The sequence below is a fragment of the Anomaloglossus baeobatrachus genome, chromosome 3 (assembly GCF_048569485.1).
Source record: "Anomaloglossus baeobatrachus isolate aAnoBae1 chromosome 3, aAnoBae1.hap1, whole genome shotgun sequence".
Lineage (NCBI taxonomy): Eukaryota > Metazoa > Chordata > Amphibia > Anura > Aromobatidae > Anomaloglossus > Anomaloglossus baeobatrachus.
The window spans coordinates 268,904,319-268,930,292 of record NC_134355.1 but is presented as its reverse complement, the minus strand read 5'-3'; the positions used below and the strand labels follow the sequence as shown (position 1 = coordinate 268,930,292).

The following is a 25,974-nucleotide window of genomic DNA, read 5'->3' as shown; positions in this document are numbered from 1 at the left end:
AGAGCAGAGAAGAAGAGAGTTGTTTATTTAAATTATGTGCATGCTGGGACATGCAGGCCCCTCCCCCAAGGAGGAGGAGCTATGGAGGTAGCAAAGAGTGAGGAAGTCGTGACAACCCTGATGTAGCGGGACTGAGCCCTCAAATCAGGACACTGCCCCTGAATCCCGGATGGTTGGGAGCTATGGACTGAACTAAAGAAACATTGCTGCAGGATTAGAATGTACATGGTCTGTTTGTAGTGTTACCATGGAGACATAAACATCTGCATAGGAACTGTGGACATATAAACCAAGATTTTTTCTTTGATTTAAAACAGGACCATATGCCAACTATTCATACTAGATGCATTGGGGAAAAAACGTTAGAAATATACAGCTATCCTTTAATCAACTGAGGAGGACTTAGTCAATTTTGTATTTTCACTTTATTAAAAAGGTAAGCAAGAAAAATAGGGCATGGAAACCCAGTGTTACATACAAATAATTTGGGACTTTGTAGATTTCATACACTTTGAATGTAAAAAAACAGACTTTTAGGCTTTATAATACTATTTACAGTGAAATAATATAACGAAAGGAACAATAATAGCGTCAACCTAACGCCAATAGGCTAGACTTTTATTACAGTCGTTCTGGATGTCAACCAATGCCTTTAGCTAGGGTTCAGAGGAGTGTGTAATATATATATATATATATATATATATATATATATACATATATATATATTAGATCCTTTTCCTCTATATTCCACCTGTATGCAACATTGGTCAGGGGCTGTATACACCTGGGAAGTACAATACGCTGATATGAACAAGCCCTAACACATAAAACACTACTGGAGATATACAGCAACATTTGTGCAAAAAAACAAACAATTGTATTATTAACGTTTATATATGTGCTCTACGTGAGATTCCATAAAGGCAAATATATATTAAGGTTTCAACCCCCTGAAACGTTAAAGGGCTATCTTCTGTTTAGAATCACTATCCCTCAATTATTACTGTGCTGCCATAATTAGCTCCTATTGCTATGTAATCTAACAAAACATCTAATAAAAGTAATGGTGCCTTATACGCTAATAGAGCAATGTGGGAACATACCATATACAAGCCTAAAAAGGTGTAAGAAAAAACAGTAGCATGTCATTTTGGAGAGCGGTGTGGCAATATCAATGCATATTTGACATATTCCTTATGTACCTTTTACTTCACTTAATAAAACAACAGCAAAACAAGCTTTAATCCCAATCACCCTACAAGCAAAACAGCACAAAGAAAAATAATAAAAAACTATAAAAAAAAACCAACTATTAAAATAGTATTACAGTATGAAACCTCGGTAGTGGTGTATTCTAAGGTGGATAGTCACCAGGTTTCAGCTTTCTCTAGATATTGTGCATAAAGGAGGAATCTGTCAAAAATTTGGGGGGGTAGAAGGGGGCTAGGGCAGAGACCCTGACTTGAGCTATGTGTCACTTTACTTGTTGTTGAAGTAAAAACTATTTTGCCTACTGTAGATCTACAGGTTCTTGGAATGCTGAGCCCTGTGTAGTCCCACCCACCCCACTGATTGACAGCTGTTTACTATGAAAGCTGACTGTGGTGGGGGCAATTATACAGAGCGCATGAATATGGAGGACTACATGCAGCAGGTCAACTAGTCCTCTGATGATAAACTCCTGCTGATAAAACAGTAATTTTATACTTAAAAACACAAAGTCCAGTGACACCATTGGAATCAGGGTCGTCTGCGAATCATGTTGCTCTAAGATTAGGTAGCAAAGACCTGCTAACAGATTCCTTTTAAGCTTTTACATAATTTTATTAAAAACAGTTACTAATAAGATGTCATTTTTTTTCTGCTTACTATAACATATCAGTGTCCACTGAATAGACTACAGGTGACCATTACGATTTTTGCAGGTCATTTGATTTCCTTGTGGAGATACCTGGGGGTACGAAAGTCAAGTTGCCCCCCACTCCTGTATCAGAACTCTCTGTATGTCTATGTAATATAAGGTTACATGATCACAAGGCCATTAATGGAAATATTTACTCCCACTACTTTAAGAGTCACTTCCCGCTGGAGAACCCATTAAAGAATAACTAAACGTTGTTATTAATAATTTTGTTAAGCATGAAAAAAAAAACGTTATGAAACTTTGCAAATCTTGAATTACTTTTAAGAAACTTAAAATCCCCAGTCTTTGTGACGTCCTCCAGCTGGATTGATGTAAGAACATACTCATTTGGAGTACAGATGCTGGCAGTGAGAGGGTCTGTGCCTGTGTCTCACTGCCCTGGGGATATGCTGCTGCAGGAGATTGTTCTGACAAGCACAACCCTCAGAGGAGGAGTCAGCTGCTGACCCTATCACTGCCATCACCTGTACTCCAAATGAGTACACTCTGATTTCAATGTAACTGAAGGCAAAATGGCCTAGAGAAAAACAGGGGTTAGGAAGCCACTTACGGTATTTGTCTTCATTCCAGTAAAAAAAAAAAAATCTAATAAAGTGATTCAAAAGTCGCAATTTTCCATGGTTGACAACATTCTAAAAAAATAGTTTACAAAGTTTTAGTTTAAAAAGATTGCTCTTTAAGGATTTCTATCTAAAGGGCTAATTATCTAAAGTATTAAGATGATAATCTTCTATGCTAGGCGTCATGCGCTCACTAAAGCACTCAGAAAATGCCATACATCTGATACTTGGTACTAGATGCTGACAGTAAACCAAGTATCAGATAATAACTACACCATGCTAAGGCTATCTGCTGGGACAATAGAATTTTCTAGTCAAGTACAAATATCAGTTGTAGAAAAAAATATATATATCTAATTGCGTCAAATGTACAAAGAGAAGTAGCAAATGGAATTTGTAAACCCAATAGGCTGGGATCACTCAAAATATGACAGTCTCTTTCCAAAGCACGAGCATATAAAGTTACAGTCTCTATTTTAGGAGGATGTATAGAAGTATTTGGTCTTGACATTTCCCAGTAGTTCATCCTCAAAATTGGGAAGACAACAGAAGAAGACTCCACAGCCGAACATGATGATTGTACTGCCCCAACCAAAGCCATAAGTCCAGCTGTACAGGTAGTTCTCCAGATTCACTGCAACATCGGAGGTGTATCTCACGGGGTAAATCACCAGGGCGCATATCTGTATGATAACTGAAAATGGCAGAAAGGTTAATGTACGTCCATGTAAAAATCCTTCTATACATTTCTCTAAGCTCTTGTGAAGATGACACCAAGGCTGTGCCATGTTTACAGTGCACGTTACAAAATAATATGTAAACTGGGGTTGATAGGGGCATATCCAAGATCTAAGTAGTGACCACTCATTCCAATTGAATTGGTTAAGGTCCCATGTAATGCCTGCTGTCCCTAGATGTCCTTTCCCCCAAAAGATCAATATTTTACGACATACGAAGAGATACGTCTCCTTATAACCTGCCGAACATTTAAAGAAGTGGTTCACCTATATTAATTATTGGCCACAACGATATGTTGAGAAACAACGCACGTCACAGCCCAGCGTGTCTCCTGCTTGTGCGCTCTGCAAGCGAAGGAGTGAGCAGGGAGGTGCTGCGCTGTGACGAGCGGGGAAAACTCTGCCCCCAGCCCACGGACACTGGGGCCGGCCGCGGGGATGTCATGTGAGCAGGAAGTTGACTTGAAATCACCGGATCCTCGAGATCATGCGAAGGGGAAGACCGGTCCACAATAGCGCCGCTCACAGGCATGATTGGCAACACAAGGTATTTGACAGAAACCTTGTTTCTCAACATAATATCGTTGTGGCCAATAATGGATATAGGTGAACCACCCCTTTAATGTGTATAGGATCATCATTTTCATTTTCCCCCCAAAACATGATGTTGGGGAATACGACTGGGAAACACAAAAGGATCCTGTAGACAGAACCAGATACTTCTGACAGCCCTCTATTCCACTCTCCCCATAGAGAACACATCAATGTGCAGCCGAGCATTCACGTGTATGGGGAGTTGGAAGAAATAGCTTAACTTTTGTCCTCAAGTTCAGGCAGCAGTCTCTAACAAGCACATTCAGTTCAGCTATAGACTGCATGTTATGTCAGCAGAGGGTGTAGGAATGAGTCCTGTGTGGACACCCTCAGGGAGAATAAAATGTTTCTAAAAAAAAATAGAAATCCAACACTACTGTTCTACATTGTCATCCTATGGCTGGTTTCACACATCCGTTTTTCGCCGTCGGGCACGATCGAGTGAAAAACTGATGCGACAGATCCGGCGAAAAAAATAGATCCGTTGCATCAGATTTTTCCATGTGTTTCTTCCGTTTGACGGTTTCGTTGTGATACTGAACATGCTCAGTTCAAAAAAACGGATCTGTCCTTGGATTCCGTCATATGCGTGATCCGGCGCGCCCATAGTCTTCCAGTACACAACATGCTGGATGGCGCCGAATCCGGCGTGGTCCAGTTTTTCACCGGAGACAAAAAAAGTTGCATGCTGCGTCCTTTCCGGCAGCCGGACAAAGACATTTCGCCGGATCCGGCGGTCGCCGCATGCAACGCAAGGCCATCCGACGCTAATACAAGTCAATGGGGAATAAAACGGATCCAGCGCCGGATCAGTTTTATCCGCATTTCGCCGGATTGTGCCCGACGGCAAAAAACGGATGTGTGAAAGCAGCCTAACAAACATCTAGCGGGGTCTGGTCTGTAACTCCCCATTAATGACATTATGTTATATCCTAGGTGCCTATAAAGGGTGACTCACCAACAGTACCCAAGCTTTTCCTTAAAGGGAACCTGTCACCAGGTTTTCCCTATTAAACTAAAAGAATCCCCTTCTGCAGCTCCTGGGCTGCATTCTATGAAGGTGCACCTTGGCCCTGACTCCCCTTCCAGACCCCAAAAATAACTTTATAAAACCTGACCGTTAGGTATGCTAATTACCTATGTTGGCCAGATGGGCAGGCTCATTTTCTGATCCTGTCCCCCCTCTTGCCTCTGATCGCTGTCCTCCTTTCCTGATTGACGTGATGACGCTGCGATCATCCTCCTCGTTGCATTTTGAAATCTCGCACCTGTGCAGTTCTGTCGGCTCGCGCAGTTCGCTCTGCCATATCGCGGGCAGAGCAAAAAACTTAGCTGCCCTCGCTCACACCGGTGAGCTTAATGCGCAGGCGCGATATTATGGTCGGGTACGAGGATGATGCTGGAGAGGTCATGCAGAGTACCGACCATAATCTCGCGCCTGCGCATTTAGCTCACCGGTGCGAACGAGGACAGCTATGTTTTCTGCTCTGCCCGCGATATGGCAGAACGAACTGCGCGAGCCGACAGAACTGCACAGGCGTGAGATTTGAAAACGCAACAAGTGTCATAACGTCAATCAAGAAAGTAGGACGGCAATCAGCGGCAGGAGAGGAGACAGGATCAGAAAATGATCCCGCCCATCTGGCCAACACAGGTAATTAGCATACCCAACGGTCAGGTTTTAAAGTTATTTTTGAGGTCTGTAAAGGGTGTCAGGATCAAGGTGCACCTTCATAGAATGCAGCCCAGGAGCTGCAGAAGGGGATTCTTTTAGTTTAATAGGGAAAAATCAGGTGAAAGGTTCCCTTTAAGCCAGCCTGGCTGTGCAGGAAGTAGGTGATAGCAGCACACTAACCACTGTAGAGCAGAGGTCAACGCATAGTCTGATGGCCTGAAAACATTTGCAATAACATACAAAAGATAGAAATCTAAATTTAGATATGGAATGTGTGCCACATAGAAAGCCATAAAAAACATATATTCAAAAGTGGTTATTCTTACCAGCCAAAAAGAGAAGGGCCCCGATTACTCTGAGCAGAGAGATGCGTGGTACACACAGTCCAACAAAGGAGAGAATGAAGCAAATGATGAGGATGATGATGCCGATGATCATTAGTGCAGCAGTTGCTCTGCCCCAGGCTGGAATAGAAGAACAAAGAACATGCAAATTATTGGCAGCTAAGGAAAACATTGAGAAACAAAAACACCTCTAAAACTGCAAAGTTTGGAATGGAAGTGGTGATGGAAATAACCATAACCCACCGATTTTCTTACAAATCATCCAGATAACAGCTGCTAATCACAGCTCACCATAATGATGGCAGAGGGCTGCGATTAGCTCTTCTAACCTGTAGAGATGAAAAGGAAACCCAAGGAACTATTCAAAATCAAAGGGATTTGTGATCACAAGCTCTAATGTATTTATACTCCCATGCCCCACCCCCTCACCCCCCTGTAATGTTTTTATAGTCTTTTACGTCTTCCCAAGATCTATTGATTAAAATGAACTTTAAGGCCCTGTGCGCACTAGGCGTTTTTACCCGCAGTTTTGCTGCAGAAATTTCTTGAGAAATGTTTGTAATCTTCCTGCAGACATTTCCCAGCAAAACCTATGGGAAACAAATAGCTGTGCGCACGCTGCGTTTTTTTCTCAAGAAAATTCTTTCTGAAGATTTTGAGAAAATTTCTTGAGAAAATGTGCATGTCACTTCTTTTCCGCAGGTACCTGCAGTATACCCCCGGAATTTCACTCCATTCACTGTAATGTAATCGCGAAATTCCGGGGGTATACCGCAGGTAGCAAATGATGTGCAGTATACCCCCGGTATAGCCGCGATTTACCTGCGGTAATGTTCATCGCTGCCTGCGGTTTTGCAGGAAGTGATGTCATTATGACGGAAGAGGAAGCGGAGCAGAGTAAACACACACGTCAGACTCCATGGACGCCGCACAGAAGCGCTTCCGTGTGACCTCCAGGTGCCCGTGTAGTCTGTGTCCTGCTCCAGCCCCGCGGCTGCACGCACAGCAGTGTCAGTGTCTGCCCGCAGTATCAGCAGCTTGTCGTGCTGCAGCGCAGGCAGACACTGACACACAGCAGTGCGTGCAGCCGCGGGGATGACGGGCGCTGCTGTCAGGAGGTGAGATGAGATCATTAACTGCTGTGATGATCTCCTGCCTTTTGACGTCAACGCGGTCACTGCTGTCTATGCCCGTCGCGCGAGCGGCCCAAGACTGTCACTAGCGGTGACATCACGGGCGATACTGCTGAGAACGCGGCGGGCATAGAAGGCAGTGACAGCGCTGATGGCAGGACTGCAGGAAATCATCACAGCAGGTAATGATCTCAGCTAACCTCCTGAAGTCAGCGCTCGTCATCCCCTGCAGTGACCTGGGCTATTGATGTTAACTCAGGTCACTGCATTACTCTCCCAGCCAATGGGGAACATTCTGTTCTTCATGGACTGGGACAGTGACTATGATATGGATCGCCGTGGGACCCCCCCCCCCTTATTGGATTACGCCGGACCAGAATTTGATTGTCCTTGTCAATAAATTTGTGAAAGAGGGAATGTGGGGAGTGTTTGTTTCAAATAAAACTTTTTTTGTTGTCTATTTTTTATTTCTTACTGACTGGGTTGGTGATGTCGGGTATCTGATAGACATGTGACATCACTAACCCCAGGGCCTGATGCCAGGTGACATTACACATCTGGCATCAACCCCATATATTACCCTGTTTGCCACCGCACCAGGGCAACGGAATGAGTTGGGGCAAAGCGCCAGGATTGGCACATCTAATGGATGCGCCACTTCTGGGGCGGCTGCAGCCTGCTATTTTTAGGCTGGGGAGTGTCCAATAACAGTGGACCTCCCTAGTCTGAGAATATCAGACCCCAGCTGTCCGCTTTACCTTCGCTGGTGATCTAATTTGAGGGGGAACCCATGTTTTTTGTTTTAAATTATTTATTTAACGTAAAATAACAGCGTGGGGTGCCCTCTGCTTTGGATTACCAGCCAAAGTGAAGCTGCCAGCTGTGGTCTGCAGACTGCAGCCGTCTGCTTTACCCTAGCTGGCTACAAAAATAGGGGGAACCCCACGTCATTTTTTTTTTAATTATTTGTTTATTTTTTGGCTAAATACAAGGCTAGGCACCCTTTAGTGCCACATGAAAGTCACTAAAGGGTGCCAGCTTAGAATATGCAGGGGGGTGGGACATTATATAAGTTTTTCTCATCTATCTATCTCTCTATCCATTATCTGTCTATCTATTGATTATCTATCTATTATCTATATTATTTATTGCAGTTCAGCATAAAAAAACGCAAGGACCAACGTGCGAAAAAAATGCGGCAAAACCGCGGCAAAAAAGCATGCGTTTTTACCACGGATTTGGTGCGTTTTTTTACCGCAGGTGCGGTAATCTTCAACTCCCAGAAGTTTCTCAAGAAATTTTCTTGAGAAAAATCACTTGTCTAGTGCGCACATAGCCTAAAGGGTTCTCTCACACCGACATATAAAATGGGAGAGTGCAATGTGAGAAAAAGAAGAAAAAATAAAAAAAAAAATAAACACTTTGCACTCCAACTAATGTTAATCAATGAGTCAGGTCACATGTGCGAGTTTTCCCTCGGCTCAAATCAGACTGGGGTGGGGGGGTGGGGGGCGGGTTGGGTGGAAAAAAAAATCACAGCATGCCGAGAATGTCCGTGTATATCGGATGAGACTCGCCAATGTGTATAGATTCCAGTGGGGCGAGGACAATAGCTGAGGCTACGTGAACCATCAGTATGAAGTCCATTAACCATTCTGTAGCATAGAAGATCGTAAATGGTCCTGTAAATGATTGGCAATAATAGCCGCTTGGGGAAAAAAAAAACAAAACAAAAAAAAAACAACAATATACAAATGTCATACGGATGCTAGGAAAGAAAAACAAAATCTCACACTCTCATAGCTCTCGCATGACACATGGAATACCAAATGGATTTCAGTTGACCAACTTTTCTGGATGAGAATGGGACCAATTTTTTTATACACAAATGTGAGTGTACCCTAAAATTAACTTTCTTTATTGGAAAACCCTGTTAAGCCATCGGCTGAAAAGTAGTGCTCCAAGTAGATGTGATTCTGCATTAATACATGTAGTGGAGCTACTGCGAGTGGATGGGACATGTCCCCAAATCCGAAAGTATGTGAAATAAAATCCAAGGGTTCTGCAGTCCTTCAACAGCAAGCTGTGAAATAATACCAAGGTTTAGTGATACTAAAGGCCACATTTTACCATTCAATGAAAACAGGTTCTAGGTAAACCAAGCCAGGTTCTACTGTTATTCCATGCAGATGCAGCTGCATTAAGCATAGCGATCCAATTCAACATACCTGCCACCGCTAATATTGGCTGATGATCTATGCAGTTTTGGTAAGATGTTACCTGTCCAATGAATGATGTATATTATGTAGAACCACCAAATAAAATATAGTGGTTTATTGTGAATACTCAAAAGACATTTTAAACAGCACATATTTAAAAAACATCCATACACAAAGGACACATTGGACAAAGTGACCATCGTTGTCATAGGGTGGCTGCATAGGGATGTTTTTAGCATATGTGCCTTCTAATATGTCTTTTGTGGGTATTTTCAATAAACCACTATATCTTTTTTGTTATCTGGTCGTTCTACACAATATACTTCATTCGTTGGACAGGCAACAGCTTTCCAGCTTGGATCATCAGGCAATATGCAACATGTGGCAGGGAAGTTGAATTGGATCTCTATGCTGACTGCAGTTGCATCTGGATGGGACAATAGTAGAACCTGGCTTGGTTTACCTGGACTGTAAAATCATGGTGCTTGACATCACCAAACTTTATGATTTCACAGCTTGGTGTTGAAGCACTGGGGACTTCTGACTCTCAATCCTAAGGCTATGTGCGCACTTACCGGATTTTGCCGCGGATTTTCTGCGGTTTTGCTGTATGTTTCGCTGCAGAAAATGTTCATAACATCTCTGCAGTGAATCACCAGCAAAACCTATGGAGAAAAAAAATCCTGTGCGCACTGGGCGGAATTTGACAGCTGCATGTTTTGCTGCGGGAATCCTGCAGCAAAAACAAGTGCATGTCACTTCTTTTCCGCACGTCGCTGCGGGATTTCACTCCATTGACTCCAATGTTAATCGTGAAATCCCGCAGGGAATAACGCAGGCAGCAAATTCTGTGCGGTTCACTGCGTTTTCCTGCGTTATTCCCTGCGGTATTTCGCGGTTTACATCCGGTAATGTACATCGCCTGTCTGCGGTTTTGCAGGGAAGTGATGTCATTACAGGACGAGGAAGCGGAGCAGAGAGTAAACACACACATCACAGACACACACAGACATCACAGACACAGACACATAGAACACACATAGAAAGCAAACGAAAATATAGAAAACAAAACACGTGGGCTCCGCTGTATATTTACTGTCCAGCCGAGCTAAGCACACAGCGGCGGCCCGGTATTCTCAGGCTGGGTAGGGAGAGGGGCAGGGTTAATGTCCCCCGCCTCACTCCCACCTCCCACAGCCGAGAATATCAGCCGCAGCTGCCCCGGGACTGTCGCATCCATTATGCGGCAGCAGCGGCGTGTCCCCGGCTCTTCCTGCCGCCGTGTAGCAGTGGCGGTCAGGGTAATACAATGGGTTAATGGTGGCAGATCGCCGCCATTAACTCCAGGATTGATCATGGCAGCGTCTATGTGACAGCTGACATGATCAACCCGTAAGTAAAGTTAAAAAACACACACAGAAAAATCCTTTATTTTAAATAAAACAAACAAGCCTCGTTCACCCTCTTATTAACCCCTCCCGAAACAAAGCTCCGACGTAATCCACAGGTCCTGCGCTGCTTACATCCAGCCGCGACTGTCACAGACACAGCGCTGAATGAATGCAGCAGACAGCAGAGGTAATTACCGGTCATTTCCCACGGCCGGTAATGTGAACTCACTGCCGACCGTGGGAAATGCAGCGATCTGTCCTCTATCTATCTATCTATCTATCCCTCTATCTATCCCTCTATCTATCCCTCTATCTATCCCTCTATCTATCCCTCTATCTATCCCTCTATCTATCCCTCTATCCCTCTGTCTCTTTATCTATCTCAGAGTGAAATGACTTTTTTTTTCTTTTTTCAATGTGCTTTATTGCATTGAATGCAATAAAGCACATCCCAACCCGCACGCGGCAAAACCGCGGCAATACTGCGAACAATACCGCGGTAAAACCGCGGCAAACCGCATGCGGTTTTCGGGTGCGGTTTGCCGCGGTTTTTTACCGCGGGTGCGGTAATCTTTGAATACCTGCGGAATTTTCTTGAGAAAATTCCATTTTCCAGTGCGCACATAGCCTAAGGCTCTTGTATTCTTCCCCACGTTCAGGGGTCCAGTCTGAGCTTACGTCTGAACACTCCGTAAAAGGGTACAAAATACAATGTTATTACTTGGTAACTTACGTTACACAAAAAAGGAACGTAAGTTACCAGGTAACAACATTGTATTTTGTATTTAATTTCTATTGTTGAAAAATCAAACTGTGAAATCTATTAAGAATAGTTCAATGTACAATATACATTCACTCATTTTTGTGCCTGCCTTCAAAGAACAGTCTGTATCTATTATAAACTCAGTTTTTGGCTTGTGAATATAACGTAAGTTACCATGGAATGACCCAAAACATGTTTCAGAAGTGTACGCCGACAAGGGCATTGAGTGTAATGGCGCAGACTGACTCACTGTGTGCTTTGCCATGCACCATGTTCGGACGTATACACCTACTGGAGGCAGACACCCAGATGCAGTCTACTACTTGACTTAACTGCATTCACACATTACTGACGCATTTTTGTAATAGAATTGCAGCAGAAAAAAAACACTGCAGCTGCAATGTGTGAATGCAGCCTTATGGTGCATTTAGAAGAGCTCGTAAGAACGCCCATACCGGATTAAGTAGTCGATCTCCTGCCCAACAAGCAAAACATTCATTGGCTGAATGTATTTTTTCTTATGGCATAAAAATCATCGTTATTGGCAGTACACCAGTGTAAACGAAGGATGTGCTGCTGATAACATGATACTGCATGGAGACTGGGCAATCATATTATCAACTGTTTTGGCTACTTTCAAACTTGCGTTCAGCGGAGTCCGTCACTATGGAGAATAGCGCAGTCCGTTAACGCACTGCGCTATTCTCCATAGACTTGTATGGATGACGCACTGTAACGCAAGTGCCAGCGTTGCATTCGCTGGACGACGCAGCGTCGTTATTTTGACGCTGCGTCAGGCGGAAGGAATGCAGCATGTAACGTTTTTTTGAGCAGCGGAATCCTTTGGATTTCACTGCGCATGCTCTCTCTGGCTCCCTCCACCCGTAACCAGGGTACACATCGGGTAACCAAGGAACCCTGGTTACGTGTGCCGGGAGCCCGACACTTCCCCGCTCGGCTCCGCCCCCTCCCGCACTCTGTATGTATACACACACATACACTCACCTGTCCCCCAGCGATGCAGTCCCCGCGGCACTGACGTCCTCAGTCATGGCCTCGCTCGGCTCCACCCACTTCGCCCCCCGCTCCCGCCCCCCCGCACACATTGTCGGCGACCGAACGATCAGCTGATCACCCGGCGGCCAGCTACTGGGAGTGATCAGCTGATCACCCGGCGGCCGGCTACTGGGAGTGATCAGCTGATCACCCGGCGGCCGGCTACTGGGAGTGATCAGCTGATCACCCGGCGGCCGGCTACTGGGAGTGATCAGCTGATCACCCGGCGGCCGGCTACTGGGAGTGATCAGCTGATCACCCGGCGGCCGGCTACTGGGAGTGATCAGCTGATCGTTCACAATAGTCTGCCGACGGTAACTGTGGGAAAAAAAAAAAAAGGAATTGCGTTGTTTTGCAGCATCCGTTGTGCCACTATATGCAACGCATCCGTTGCATCGTCACACAACGCAATGCAACGGATGCCGTTCAACGCAAGTGTGAAACTAGCCTTTGTTCCAAACAGTAATCACACGCCTCAGTAATCAGGCCAGTACCAATCAACTTTTCTCTAGTCAATTGCTGAGAGTTAAGATACATTGATGGGCTGAAATACACCATCTATATATATAATTGCCTTATTCTGTCTGTCTGTCTGTCTGTCTGTCTATCTGTCTGTCTGTCTGTCTGTCATGCTCCGAAATTGTGTCCTTACGGTGACACAAAGCTGATTGGCCGCTGGGCTCGCCATGGCCCCGCCCCCCCACACGGATTGGCCTCTCGCCCCGGCTCTCTGCAGGCCCCGCCCCCCTCACGCAATGCACGCTCGCTGTGGCCCAACTGACACGGGGCTCCGATTCCCAGGTGAGTACACATACACATCAGATCACACTCACTCTCACACTCACTCTCACACACACCTCACACATCACAACATGCTGGGATATCGCTTGCTTCTACACCGGCTCCGTCAGGATCCCGGCAGCGCCAGACATAACCTTGCGATGCTGGGATCTTAACGGAGGCCGTGAAAGCTGGTAACCATTATACACATCGGGTAACTAAGGCCCCTTGGTTACCCGATGTGTATCATAGTTACCAGTGTACACCGGCTCACACTCACACACACATCACATCGCATCCACACATCAAGGTCCTGCAGCTGCAGAACATACATAACATAACAGCACACACACACACACACACACACACACAAATCAGATCACACTCACTCACATACACACATCACATCGCATCCACATACTCACAACATCCTGGGATATCGCTTGCTTCTCGGCAGCGATACTGTGCTGTTGTGAGCTTCCAGGACCTGCCGGGAGGATCACATGGCCAGAAGCATGTGATATCCCCGGATGTTGTGAGTATCAGCGCGTATGTGCAATATCGTCAGTGTCTGTGTGTGTGAGTGTATGCGATCGGGTGTGTGTGTGAGTGTATGCGATCGGGTGTGTGTGTGAGTGGATGCGATCGGTTGTGTGTGTGAGTGGATGCGATCGGTTGTGTGTGTGAGTGGATGCGATCGGTTGTGTGGGTGAGTGGATGCGATCGGTTGTGTGGGTGAGTGTCGGCAGAGGAGCACGGCGTGCTGGAGGAGGCTGGGAGCAGAGAGGCTGATCTTGGGGAAGGCTGGGAGGGGGGGGCTGATGCTCAGGGAGGCTGGAAGGAGAGAGGCTGAGCAAACGTGCTCCATCCGCCATACTGCGCACTCCCCATCGTGCTGCATCCCCCATGCTGCGCACTCCCAAACGTGGTCCATCCGCCATGCTGCGCACTCCCAAACGTGGTCCATCCGCCATGCTGCGCACTCCCAAACGTGCTCCATCCGCCATGCTGCGCACTCCCAAACGTGCTCCATCCGCCATACTGCGCACTCCCCATCGTGCACCATCCGGCATGCTGCGCACTCCTAAGCGGATGGAGCATGATGGGGGGTGCGCAGCATGGCGGATGGAGCACGTTTGGGAGTGCGCAGCATGGCGGATGGAGCACGTTTGGGAGTGCGCAGCATGACGGATGGAGCACGTTTGGGAGTGCGCAGCATGACGGATGGAGCATGTTTGGGAGTGCGCAGCATGCCGGATGGTGCACGATGGGGAGTGCGCAGTATGGCGGATGGAGCACGTTTGGGAGTGCGCAGCATGGCGGATGGAGCACGTTTCGGAGTGCGCAGCATGGCGGATGGAGCACGTTTCGGAGTGCGCAGCATGGCAGATGGACCACGTTTGGGAGCGCGCAGCATGGCGGATGGAGCACGTTTGGGAGTGCGCAGCATGGCGGATGGAGCACGTTTGGGAGTGCGCAGCATGGCGGATGGAGCACGTTTGGGAGTGCGCAGCATGCCGGATGGTGCACGATGGGGAGTGCGCAGTATGGCGGATGGAGCACGTTTGGGAGTGCGCAGCATGGCGGATGGAGCACGTTTGGGAGTGCGCAGCATGGCGGATGGACCACGTTTGGGAGTGCGCAGCATGGCGGATGGAGCACGTTTGGGAGTGCGCAGCATGGCGGATGGAGCACGTTTGGGAGTGCGCAGCATGGCGGGTGGAGCACGTTTGGGAGTGCGCAGCATGGCGGATGGAGCATGATAGGGGGTGCGCAGCATGGCGGATGGAGCACGTTTGGGAGTGCGCAGCATGGCGGATGGAGCACGTTTGGGAGTGTGCAGCATGGCGGATAGAGCACGATGGGGAGTGCGCAGCATGGCGGATGGAGCACGTTTGGGAGTGCGCAGCATGGGGGATGCAGCACGATGGGGAGTGCGCAGTATGGCGGATGGAGCACGTTTGGGAGTGCGCAGCATGGCGGATGGAGCACGTTTGGGAGTGCGCAGCATGGCGGATGGAGCACGTTTGGGCGTGCGCAGCATGGCGGATGGAGCACGTTTGGGAGTGCGCAGCATGCCGGATGGTGCACGATGGGGAGTGCGCAGTATGGCGGATGGAGCACGTTTGGGAGTGCGCAGCATGGCGGATGGAGCACGTTTGGGAGTGCGCAGCATGGCGGATGGACCACGTTTGGGAGTGCGCAGCATGGCGGATGGAGCACGTTTGGGAGTGCGCAGCATGGCGGATGGAGCACGTTTGGGAGTGCGCAGCATGGCGGGTGGAGCACGTTTGGGAGTGCGCAGCATGGCGGATGGAGCATGATAGGGGGTGCGCAGCATGGCGGATGGAGCACGTTTGGGAGTGCGCAGCATGGCGGATGGAGCACGTTTGGGAGTGTGCAGCATGGCGGATAGAGCACGATGGGGAGTGCGCAGCATGGCGGATGGAGCACGTTTGGGAGTGCGCAGCATGGGGGATGCAGCACGATGGGGAGTGCGCAGTATGGCGGATGGAGCACGTTTGGGAGTGCGCAGCATGGCGGATGGACCACGTTTGGGAGTGCGCAGCATGGCGGATGGAGCACGTTTGGGAGTGCGCAGCATGGGGGATGCAGCACGATGGGGGGTGCGCAGCATGGGGGATGGAGCACGATGGGAGGTGCACACCTCCCCCCAACACACACACACACGCGCACTGCACAACACACACACACTAGGAATCACAAACAACGCCCTACACAGACACCCACACACACAGGCAACGCTGCACACACAAATATACGCACATACTGCACAACACACACATTGCTCAAAACATACCTCCCCCCAAAACACACCACACCCACACAAACCGCACAACACACACACACACACAACGCTACAGACACACAGCGCTCCACAAACCGCAACACACGCAACACACATACAACACCGCTCTCACCCCCCGCGACACTCAGAACATGTACAGCGCCCTACACAAACACTTGGTAACTACACACAACAACATCTATATATATATAACAAAAATCATACATGAACTACACAATACGTAAATTCTAGAATACCCGATGCGTAGAATCGGGCCACCTTCTAGTTAGTTTATAATATACTACTAGCTGTAGTACCCGGGTGTTGCCCGGGATAGTAACTGTCTGTCTCTCTCCCAGTCTCTGTCTGTGTGTCGCAGTCTGTCTCTCTGTCTCTTTCCTTGTCTGTCTGTGTCTATGTCTCTGTCTGACTATTTCTATCTCTGTCTGTATTTGTATCAGTCTATCAGTCTCCATCTCTGTGTCTGTCTCTATGTGTGTGTCTGGCTGTCTCTTTCCAGGGCTGTCTCTTTCCAGGGCTGTCTGTCTTTTTCTGTCTCTCTATCCATCTCTCCACCGACATCATATTACCTCACGCATAAGCTTTAACTAACAGTTTATTTTGTTCCTATAGCAACCACTGACAGTTGCTATTAATAACCTATAGCTCCCACTTCCATTCAGTTTAATGGAGGCAGGATTGTAGAGACTAACTGTAAAGCACGAGGTTAAATTTTTCTGTCAAAACAGTCTATGACGCTCCATGGGTCACATGGGGCGTCTGTGCAAAAGTTCGTGATTGTAAATGCGACGGTGCGGATTCCTTTAGCAGACATACACAAACACACACACATACATACACTCAGCTCTATATATTAAGCTAGTTTATATAGTATCAACATACTCTGCAGCTAATTAAAGATATTATCATCCCGATCAGTATGTCTTTGGAGAGCGGGAGGAAACTGGAACATCCAAGAAAACTCACACAAACAAGGGAAGGACACACAAACTGCTTGTGACGGTGTCCTTGGTTATATATGAACCCAAAACCCCAGTGCTGCAAAGCAATAGTGCCAACTTCTGAGCCAGCCAGCTGCCACAAGTCTTCCCCTCAAAGACATGTAATCTATGAATATTTACATATTACGTTATCATTATAAGGTGCTATTTAAAAAAAAAAAAAAAAAAAAGTCTAACTGCTGTAAGAAACAAATGTCACTTAAGTGAAAAGCAGTGTACGAGATTTACACACAGGTTTCTACAAGACAAGGATGGGCCGTCCACTCTACACCTAGCCCTCCAGCACTCTAGGTCTCCACCCATATGGTGGGGCTGGGACATAATGTACGTGGGTGGACAAGCATGATGCTATGCTGCTTTGTGAATCATCTGGTAATTGTGCTGACGCTGGCTTTATACAGCTTAACCATATATCACTATACAAGGGCTCTGCTTTATAAGGAATGCAGGCCATGGGAACACAGCACGGACATACACAAGAAGTGAAATACATGCAATTCCGGCTGTGCAGATGGAGGAAATATTACATTTCAGTGGGAATTAGAATTGACCCAAAATATTTTATTTCTTTATGGCTTGTACATGTCCAATAAGAAGGGCTTTTAGTAGCGATTACCTACATGAGCAGCTGCGGGTTAAAGTGAAAGCCCTCTATACTACATGCAGGCCCTTCCTATAGAGTGCGCATGCACAGGGAAGGGAAAATGAGTGACCAGCCAAGAATTGCTCCTCTGCTTCTGGTATCAGCAAGAGCTCCAAACGTCCTGCTCTAAATACCAAAACTTTCACTAGCTCACCTGGAACCATGAATTTTATCATTTAAGGGGAACAGGCGAAACCACAATAGTACCCATCATCAATCATGGACAGTAAAGCACATCAGCAAGGGTTTTAATCTGTGAACCACCACTGGGATCTCCATAGATTTTCATATCAGTAGTGACGGGAGAGCAGCACAATACTCGGTACTCGTAAGGAATAGTGACGGGAGAACAGCACAATGCTCGGTACTCGTAACGACTAGTGACGGGAGAGCAGCACAATGCTCGGTACTCGTAAGGAATAGTAACGGGAGAGCAGCACAATGCTCGGTACTCGTAAGGAATAGTAACGGGAGAGCAGCACAATGCTCGGTACTCGTAACGACTAGTGACGGGAGAGCAGCACAATGCTCGGTACTCGTAAGGAATAGTGACGGGAGAACAGCACAATGCTCGGTACTCGTAACGACTAGTGACGGGAGAGCAGCACAATGCTCGGTACTCGTAAGGAATAGTAACGGGAGAGCAGCACAATGCTCGGTACTCGTAACGACTAGTGATGGGAGAACAGCACAATGCTCGGTACTCGTAACGACTAGTAACGGAAGATCAGCACAATGCTTGGTACTCGTAAGGAATAGTAACGGGAGAGCAGCACAATGCTCGGTACTCGTAAGGAATAGTAACGGGAGAGCAGCACAATGCTCGGTACTCGTAACGACTAGTGACGGGAGAGCAGCACAATGCTCGGTACTCGTAAGGAATAGTAACGGGAGAGCAGCACAATGCTCGGTACTCGTAAGGAATAGTAACGGGAGAGCAGCACAATGCTCGGTACTCGTAAGGAATAGTAACGGGAGAGCAGCACAATGCTCGGTACTCGTAAGGAATAGTAACGGGAGAGCAGCACAATGCTCGGTACTCGTAAGGAATAGTAACGGGAGAGCAGCACAATGCTCGGTACTCGTAAGGAATAGTAACGGGAGAGCAGCACAATGCTCGGTACTCGTAAGGAATAGTAACGGGAGAGCAGCACAATGCTCGGTACTCGTAAGGAATAGTAACGGGAGAGCAGCACAATGCTCGGTACTCGTAACGACTAGTGACGGGAGAGCAGCCCAATGCTCGGTACTCGTAAGGAATAGTGACGGGAGAGCAGCCCAATGCTTGGTACTCGTAAGGAATAGTGACGGGAGAGCAGCCCAATGCTCGGTACTCGTAAGGAATAGTGACGGGAGAGCAGCCCAATGCTCGGTACTCGTAAGGAATAGTGACGGGAGAGCAGCACAATGCTTGGTACTCGTAAGGAATAGTGACGGGGAGCATCACAATACTTACTGCTCGGTACTCGTAAGGAATAGTGATGGGCGAGCAGCACAATGCTTGGTGCACAGTATTCGTGATGGGCGAGCAGCACAATGCTTGGTACTCATTATGAGGAGTGATAGGTAAGCAGCACAATGCTTGGTGCTCAGTACACAACAAGTAGTGGAGGGCGAGCAGCACAACGCTTGGAAATCTGTACTCATAACAAGTAGTTACGAGCAAACAGTACAATGCTTGGTACTCATAACAAGGAGAGATATGAGCGAGTAGTACAATGATGAGCGAGCTGTACAATGCACGGTACTTGTAACGAATAGTGATGGGCAAGCAGCACAATACTTTGTGCTCGGTAGCTGTAACGAGTAGTCATAGACGAGCCGTAAAATGACTGCTACTCATAATGAGTAGTGACAGCCGAGCAATACAATGCTCGATATTCATACAGAGTAACGACGGGCCAGCAGCAAAACACTTGGTGCTTAGTACTCATAACGAGTAATGAAAGGCGAGCAGCACAATGCTTGGTGCTCGAAATGATGGGCTACAATGCTCGTATGTTCGTTACTTAAGTCAAGGAGGTCAGATGCTCTGATGGGCTCGACTTAAGCATACACAAGTATAATGGAAGTCAATGATTGGGGGGGGGGGGTCAGGTTTCTGCGCATATACATCCAGATATAAATAAAACATTGTGGGTAGTGTTTTTTGATGTTTTTGGACACTGCATCTGAAAACGTTTTTACCTCAGTAAGAGTCATTCAGAGACTACAAGTGGTTCTCACTTGCGTGCCGGCTCCCATCATTGACTGAAGGAAGTCGTCTCTGTGTTCGACGTATCACTGTCGACACAGCCGAACACCTGCGATACTTGGCAGAGCACCACAAGTATCCAAGCACCACGATGCTCCATCGAGTACTGAGCAGTGGCAAGCATGCTTGCCCATCATTAATGACGAGCAATTGGATACTCGGACGGGGTTCAACTTGAACACCTGAGTATAATGGAAGTAAATGGGTGACTCAAGCATTTTTTAGGGAAATCTTTTGTAAAAATGCTTGAGTCCCCATTGACTTCTATTATACTCAGGTACTAAAGTCAAGCTCGTCTGAGCATCCAACTGCTCATTACGAGTACCCAAGCATGGTAATGCTCACTCATGAATACACATCAGGAAACTTTTATTCTGGTTATTAAATCTGGTGGTATGTTGGACATCCGACTGCCACTCCATTGATGCACCATGGCACTGCCAGAAAAGGCCAAGCACTGCCCCATAAGGAATGAAGACTGCAACATTTGAGGATGAGCATTGTTGCTACATTCGATAACAGTACAAAGATTCCCTGAGGTTGGACCTCCACTGATCACTAAGATTTCCTGAGGTTGGACCTCCACAGATCACTAAGATTCCCTGAGGTTGGACCTCCACTGATCACTAAGATTCCCTGAGGTTGGACCTCCACTGATCACTAAGATTCCCTGAGGTTGGACCTCCACTGATCACTAAGATTCCCTGAGGTTGGACCTCCACTGATCACTAAGATTCCCTGAGGTTGGACCTCCACTGATCACTAAGATTCCCTGAGGTTGGACCTCCACTGATCACTAAGATTCCCTGAGGTTGGACCTCCACTGATCACTAAGATTCCCTGAGGTTGGACCTCCACTGATCACTAAGATTCCCTGAGGTTGGACCTCCACTGATCACTAACTCTCCTGTGGATATGGGATTACTTTTTTCACTGGACAACCCCTTTAATGTCTATCCTATGAACTACATGGCAAGAAAGTGTACAGAGCGGCTAGAAAAACATATTATGGGCTGTGACTCTAATCTATTCCTAGTTGTGCTGAGAATTATGCTCCGAACAATAGACCTAGACACATTGCTTCCAGTGAGAAGATTTCACCAAGGACACAAGAAGAAAGCTTCATCTTTTAGGAATGTCAGAAATGTTACAAGCCTGTGACCTAGAGGGAGTGGAGGGCGGACATACTTTGCATCCTAAACTCACTGTCCACAGCAAGGACACCATGATATACAGTGTGTCAAGTCAAAAGGATGGACACAGCAAACATGGAGGACACAAACTAGCTGCAGGGATCAATGTATATAAAGATGACTGATTAGGTGTACTTATTTTACATTTTCGGGTAAGTTCCTGTACACATTTGGCTATAAATGGCTCAGGTATAGTACAGTCTACTCCAGGCATTGAGACCTGGTTAGCTAGATTAGGTATTTTGTAGGAATCCTGGTCAGACCTGAAATTTTACAGGCCCATATCAGTGCATGCCTTTATAAACATCCAGGAAATATAAAAGGTCAAATGTAGTAGGCAGGAAAAAAGAAAGTACGCAAACATCCCTTAATAATCAAACAAATTCATATACAGAATGTGTGCATGATAGTGAGTGGCCAAGTCATTGCCTGAAAACTAGGCAACCAAAACTGGTGGTTTCAGAACACATTTCTCTCATCTTAGGCTACTTTCACACTTGCGTTCAGCGCAGTCCGTCACTATGGAGAATAGCGCAGTCCGTTAACGCACTGCGCTATTCTCCATAGACTTGTATGGACGACGCACTGTACCGCAAGTTTCAGTGTTGCATCTGCTGGACAACGCAGCGTCGTTATTTTGACGCAGCGTCGGGAGGAGGGAACGCACCATGTAACGTTTTTTTGAGCGGCGGAAACCTTTATTTTTCACTGCGCATGCTTTTTTTTTTTTTTTAAATCACAGAAACTATTTTGTTTCTCGGTGGCCGACCGTTCAGCCGAGCGCCCGGCCGCCGGCATGTGAGAGCGCTCAGCCGAGCGCCCAGCCACCGGCATGTGAGAGAGCTCAGCCGAGCGCCCGGCCGCCGGCATGTGAGAGCGCTCAGCCGAGCGCCCGGCCGCCGGCATGTGAGAGCGCTCAGCCGAGCGCCCGGCCGCCGGCATGTGAGAGCGCTCAGCCGAGCGACCGGCCGCCGGCATGTGAGAGCGCTCAGCCGAGCGACCGGCCGCCGGCATGTGAGAGCGCTCAGCCGAGCGACCGGCCGCCGGCATGTGAGAGCGCTCAGCCGAGCGACCGGCCGCCGGCATGTGAGAGCGCTCAGCCGAGCGACCGGCCGCCGGCATGTGAGAGCGCTCAGCCGAGCGACCGGCCGCCGGCATGTGAGAGCGCTCAGCCGAGCGCCCGGCCGCTGGGTGATCAGCTGATCGTTCACAAGTCTGCTGCCAGTAAAACTGTAAAGAAGAAGAAAAAAAAAAGCTTTTCGTTGTTTTGTACGATCCGTTGCATCCGTTGTGCCATTATATGCAACGCATCCGTCACACAACGCAATGGATGCCGTTCAACGCAAGTGTGAAACTAGCCTTACAGGTAACCTTCCATGAGACGGGATCTGTCATGTGTAAGTGGTGCCTGCGAGTAGCTAAAGCTGCCTATTTTCTTCTACTAACCCCCACTACTCACCATGTACACAGAATATTTAGTATTTTTGCAGCTGCTGGCAGTAAAATTCAGTCTTAGCTGGATTTCTATTTTGGGCGTATTCCAAAAAGAGAAAAAAAAAAAAAAAAAGAAGAAACCCAGAAAGAAAGGGCGTACAAATCTAACATTACAATCACCTTTTGTTACATTGTATAAGCGTGGCATATTTAATAGACATAGTCGTGAAATACCTCTGATCAGATTAGTGAGCTTTGTAAGCCCAAAGCCATATGGAGGTTTAAAGGGACTCTGTCACCAGTTAATGCTGCCCCATCTGACAAATGCTGATAGCAGGGGCAGAGACCATGATTCCAGCACTGGGGCACTTATTGGGCTCCTTGCTGTGGCTTTCATACACACATATGCTAGTCCTCTCAATGATCAGCGCCTACTATGTAGATTTCCATGTTGAGGAGTTTCTCTGCTCCATTACATAGGTGATGGGGACATAATGAAAATCAGGGTCCCTATCGGGATGGAGCCGTGGAGGTCTTGACGTTCTTAAGTAGTAGAATTTCTGGATCAGAAAATAGGGCAGTTTCTTCGGTGTGGGCACATATCCTTCCCTATACATGTGAACACAATAGGAAGAGGAGAATAATCCGCTGTCAGGGTCTGTAGGTGTCCTAAGAAATGTGGGAACAAAGGATCAGCCATGTTGACATCCAACATCTGCTTTTAGTGGCAGAGTGTGGTGCCATTATGTGGATGGGCCATACCTGATGTATATTGGTAGGTAACAGTAGTGTCCACTAACAGTTTCTCCATACTCCCAATTAATGCTGGGTAAAATGATTGCAAGCACCCTTGTGCAGGGCCACATTGGTAGTCCATGGCAGCCATATCAGAGCCCTATGTGCCAGCATCTTCTGATTAGAAGGCCCCGATAGTTACTAGTCAGAATAGGTGCCCACAATGCTGGCACAAGGAGGTTCGCAGCCACAGACTAATATGGCCAGGGTCCTGTAAACCATTCTCCTAGCCCATACATGGTCCATAAATACCCGCCCGTGACGTCCCACAAGTCATGGCCTGTGTGTATATCGTGCTGGTCGGCCTTTACTACATGTGCAGTTGTCACTGTTTCTGTGATCATGGTGACACCAGAGACTGCTGCACTTTGCTCCCTAGAAGTCCCACCCAGAGAATGTCCCGGGCCTACAGTCAGGAGGGCGCCTCCAGCAAATACCTGATGTAGCAGAGCTGAATGTGTCACTGGCCTGTATGTAGGGCAATGCCATGGAAAATCAGGGCACATGCCAAGCTGGGCTCTGCTACATCTGGGAATAGTTTTGTGATAGTGTCTGATTGGCACCACCCATGACAGGTGGGTATCTGTCTATGGTGATCTCGGGCACATACATTAGTGCCAGGTGCCCCCGTGCCCAGTGCCCGGCCTGCACTCACCATAGTCCATGAGAGACGTGCAGGTCCCGCTGCTCACCAGGCAGCGCTCCCACAGAGACGCGTACTCCCGGCCGGACTCCGTCTCCACCCAGCCCTTCCCGGCCAGGGCGATGATATCAAAGATGATGGCGCACAGCAGGAGCAGCGGCAGGATCCATTTGCACCGGGGATAGGCGATGCCGCACTTGAACATGTTGGCGTTAGATACAACACTGGCGGGCAATGGTGGGTGAGCTCCGTGTAGTGTCTCGCCACAAGTGAGGGCTCGGGACGGGCACAGCCGCTTACAAGAGAAGAGCCGCACCTTGCTGCCGGGCTGTGACTCACACGGCGCTGTACAGACCTGTTGTGTCAGGGGTGGAGCTGAGGTGGGGCTGGGCCCGGCTCTGACTTCACTGCCCGTGTCTGGGACTGGTAAACAAACCTCAGCTCAGGTTACAGCACTCCTGCCTCATACTGGGAGGACTGGGAAAGAGGAGGCGGGCGGGCTGGAGCCTGAGCTCTGAGGTGGCAAGTGCTCGAAATGCAACAAGTTCCTCAGCCATTAGGGTATATTCACACTGGGAAAGAGGAGGCGGGCGGCCTGGAGCCTGAGCTCTGAGGTGGCAAGTGCTCGAAATGCAACAAGTTCCTCAGCCATTAGGGTATATTCACACTGGGAACAGTAAAGCGGATGGGAGACTGCTCTCTGACTACAGACTGTTCTCTCAGGTGCCAAGTGTTCCTCAGCCATAAGGGTATATTCACACTGGGAACAGTAAAGCGCATGGGAGACTGTTCTCTGACTGACTACAGACTGTTCTCTGAGGGGCCAAGTGTTCCTCAGCCATAAGGGTATATTCACAATGGGAACAGTAAAGCGCATGGGAGACTGCTCTCTGACTGACTACAGACTGTTCTATGAGGTGTCAAGTGTTCCTCAGCCATAAGGGTATATTCACACTGGGAAGAGAAAGCAGACAGGAGACTGTTCTCTGACTGACTACAGACTGTTCTGTGAGGTGCCAAGTGTACCTCAGCCATTAGGGTATATTCACACTGGGAACAGTGTAGTGAGTGGCCAGGGGCGCCATCGGCCTTGTAGTCGTGGCCTTTGTTGATTCAAGGCTCACCCCTGGCTCCATCACTACTTCAAAACCGGGAGATGACTCAGTGGGGCAGAGTGTGGTGGTGTAACGATCATCCGGCGCATAAACACGCTTCAGGCAGGGTTCAATGCAAATAAACGACATGTTTTATTTTCACACTTCTTCTCCAGAAAACAAACAGTGCAGTTATGGATACCGGGTACACTTGCTTGAGCTGGGGGACAACCTGCCCTGACGTACCCTCCAGTGAGGTGTGACCGGTTACTCCACTTCGCCGGGCGCCCACTAACAGCTACCCACAGGCCGGACCCACACCGGCTGCTTCACTCGCTGAGGTTCCGTCTCCTCCTGTCTTCTCCGGCGTCCCCTATCAATTCAGCTCCCACACTCTGCCCCTTGTTGTTCACTCGCTCCTCCCGGGCCCAACTGCCACTTTCTACCCCACACACACTTTTTATCCTCCCCTGGTTTCTGCCGGCTCCTCCTCCCTCCTGTGGCGACAGCCGTCCCACCCGGCCACTAGGGGGTGCCCTAACACAATACAATATCAGTAAAACACTTTTATTAAAGCAGCATTAACATTTCCGGATAACTATGTTTCCTTTTGTAGGGGTCTGCTCACCCACTACACACATCCCCTCTTAAAACCCGAGCCTCCCGGCACGGCTCAACTATAAAATAACACACATATTTAAAACTACGAACCAGTTCAGCGCCCAACGTGGGGCTCCCGGTCTTTGGTGGTGCCCGGAGGCGGTCTTTGGTGTGCCCGGAGGCCAACGTGGCACTCCCGGTCTTGGTCGTTTAAACAAGAGAACCACAGTACTTAAACAACACTTCTTCCTTTCGGCAACGCGGAGGAGCCCCTGGCTCAGTCCAGCCGCAGACTCCTTCCGGACTTAACA

The 25,974-nt window shown here is 47.9% G+C and overlaps 1 protein-coding gene across 1 annotated transcript; it reads right to left on the bottom strand.

The window, feature by feature from the left end:
• Nucleotides 1–406: 406 nt before the first annotated feature.
• On the bottom strand, nucleotides 407–24,347 carry PERP (p53 apoptosis effector related to PMP22). Its single transcript, XM_075339834.1, has 3 exons — nucleotides 23,982–24,347; nucleotides 5,817–5,954; nucleotides 407–3,178 (listed from the first exon to the last, which is right to left on the bottom strand). Exons 1-3 carry the CDS (start codon nucleotides 24,172–24,174, stop codon nucleotides 2,961–2,963), a joined length of 549 nt encoding a protein of 182 aa, XP_075195949.1. The 5' UTR covers nucleotides 24,175–24,347; the 3' UTR covers nucleotides 407–2,960.
• Nucleotides 24,348–25,974: the final 1,627 nt, after the last annotated feature.

Excerpts from the sequence above, each read along its gene's own strand:
- PERP (XM_075339834.1), bottom strand. The coding sequence starts at position 24,174 with ATGTTCAAGTGCGGCATCGCCTATCCCCGGTGCAAATGGATCCTGCCG. Across the intron at positions 5,955-23,981 it reads CACGTCTCTCATGGACTATG|CCTGGGGCAGAGCAACTGCT; the intron begins GTGAGTGCAGGC and ends CTTCTATTCCAG. Across the intron at positions 3,179-5,816 it reads GGCCCTTCTCTTTTTGGCTG|TTATCATACAGATATGCGCC; the intron begins GTAAGAATAACC and ends TGCCATTTTCAG.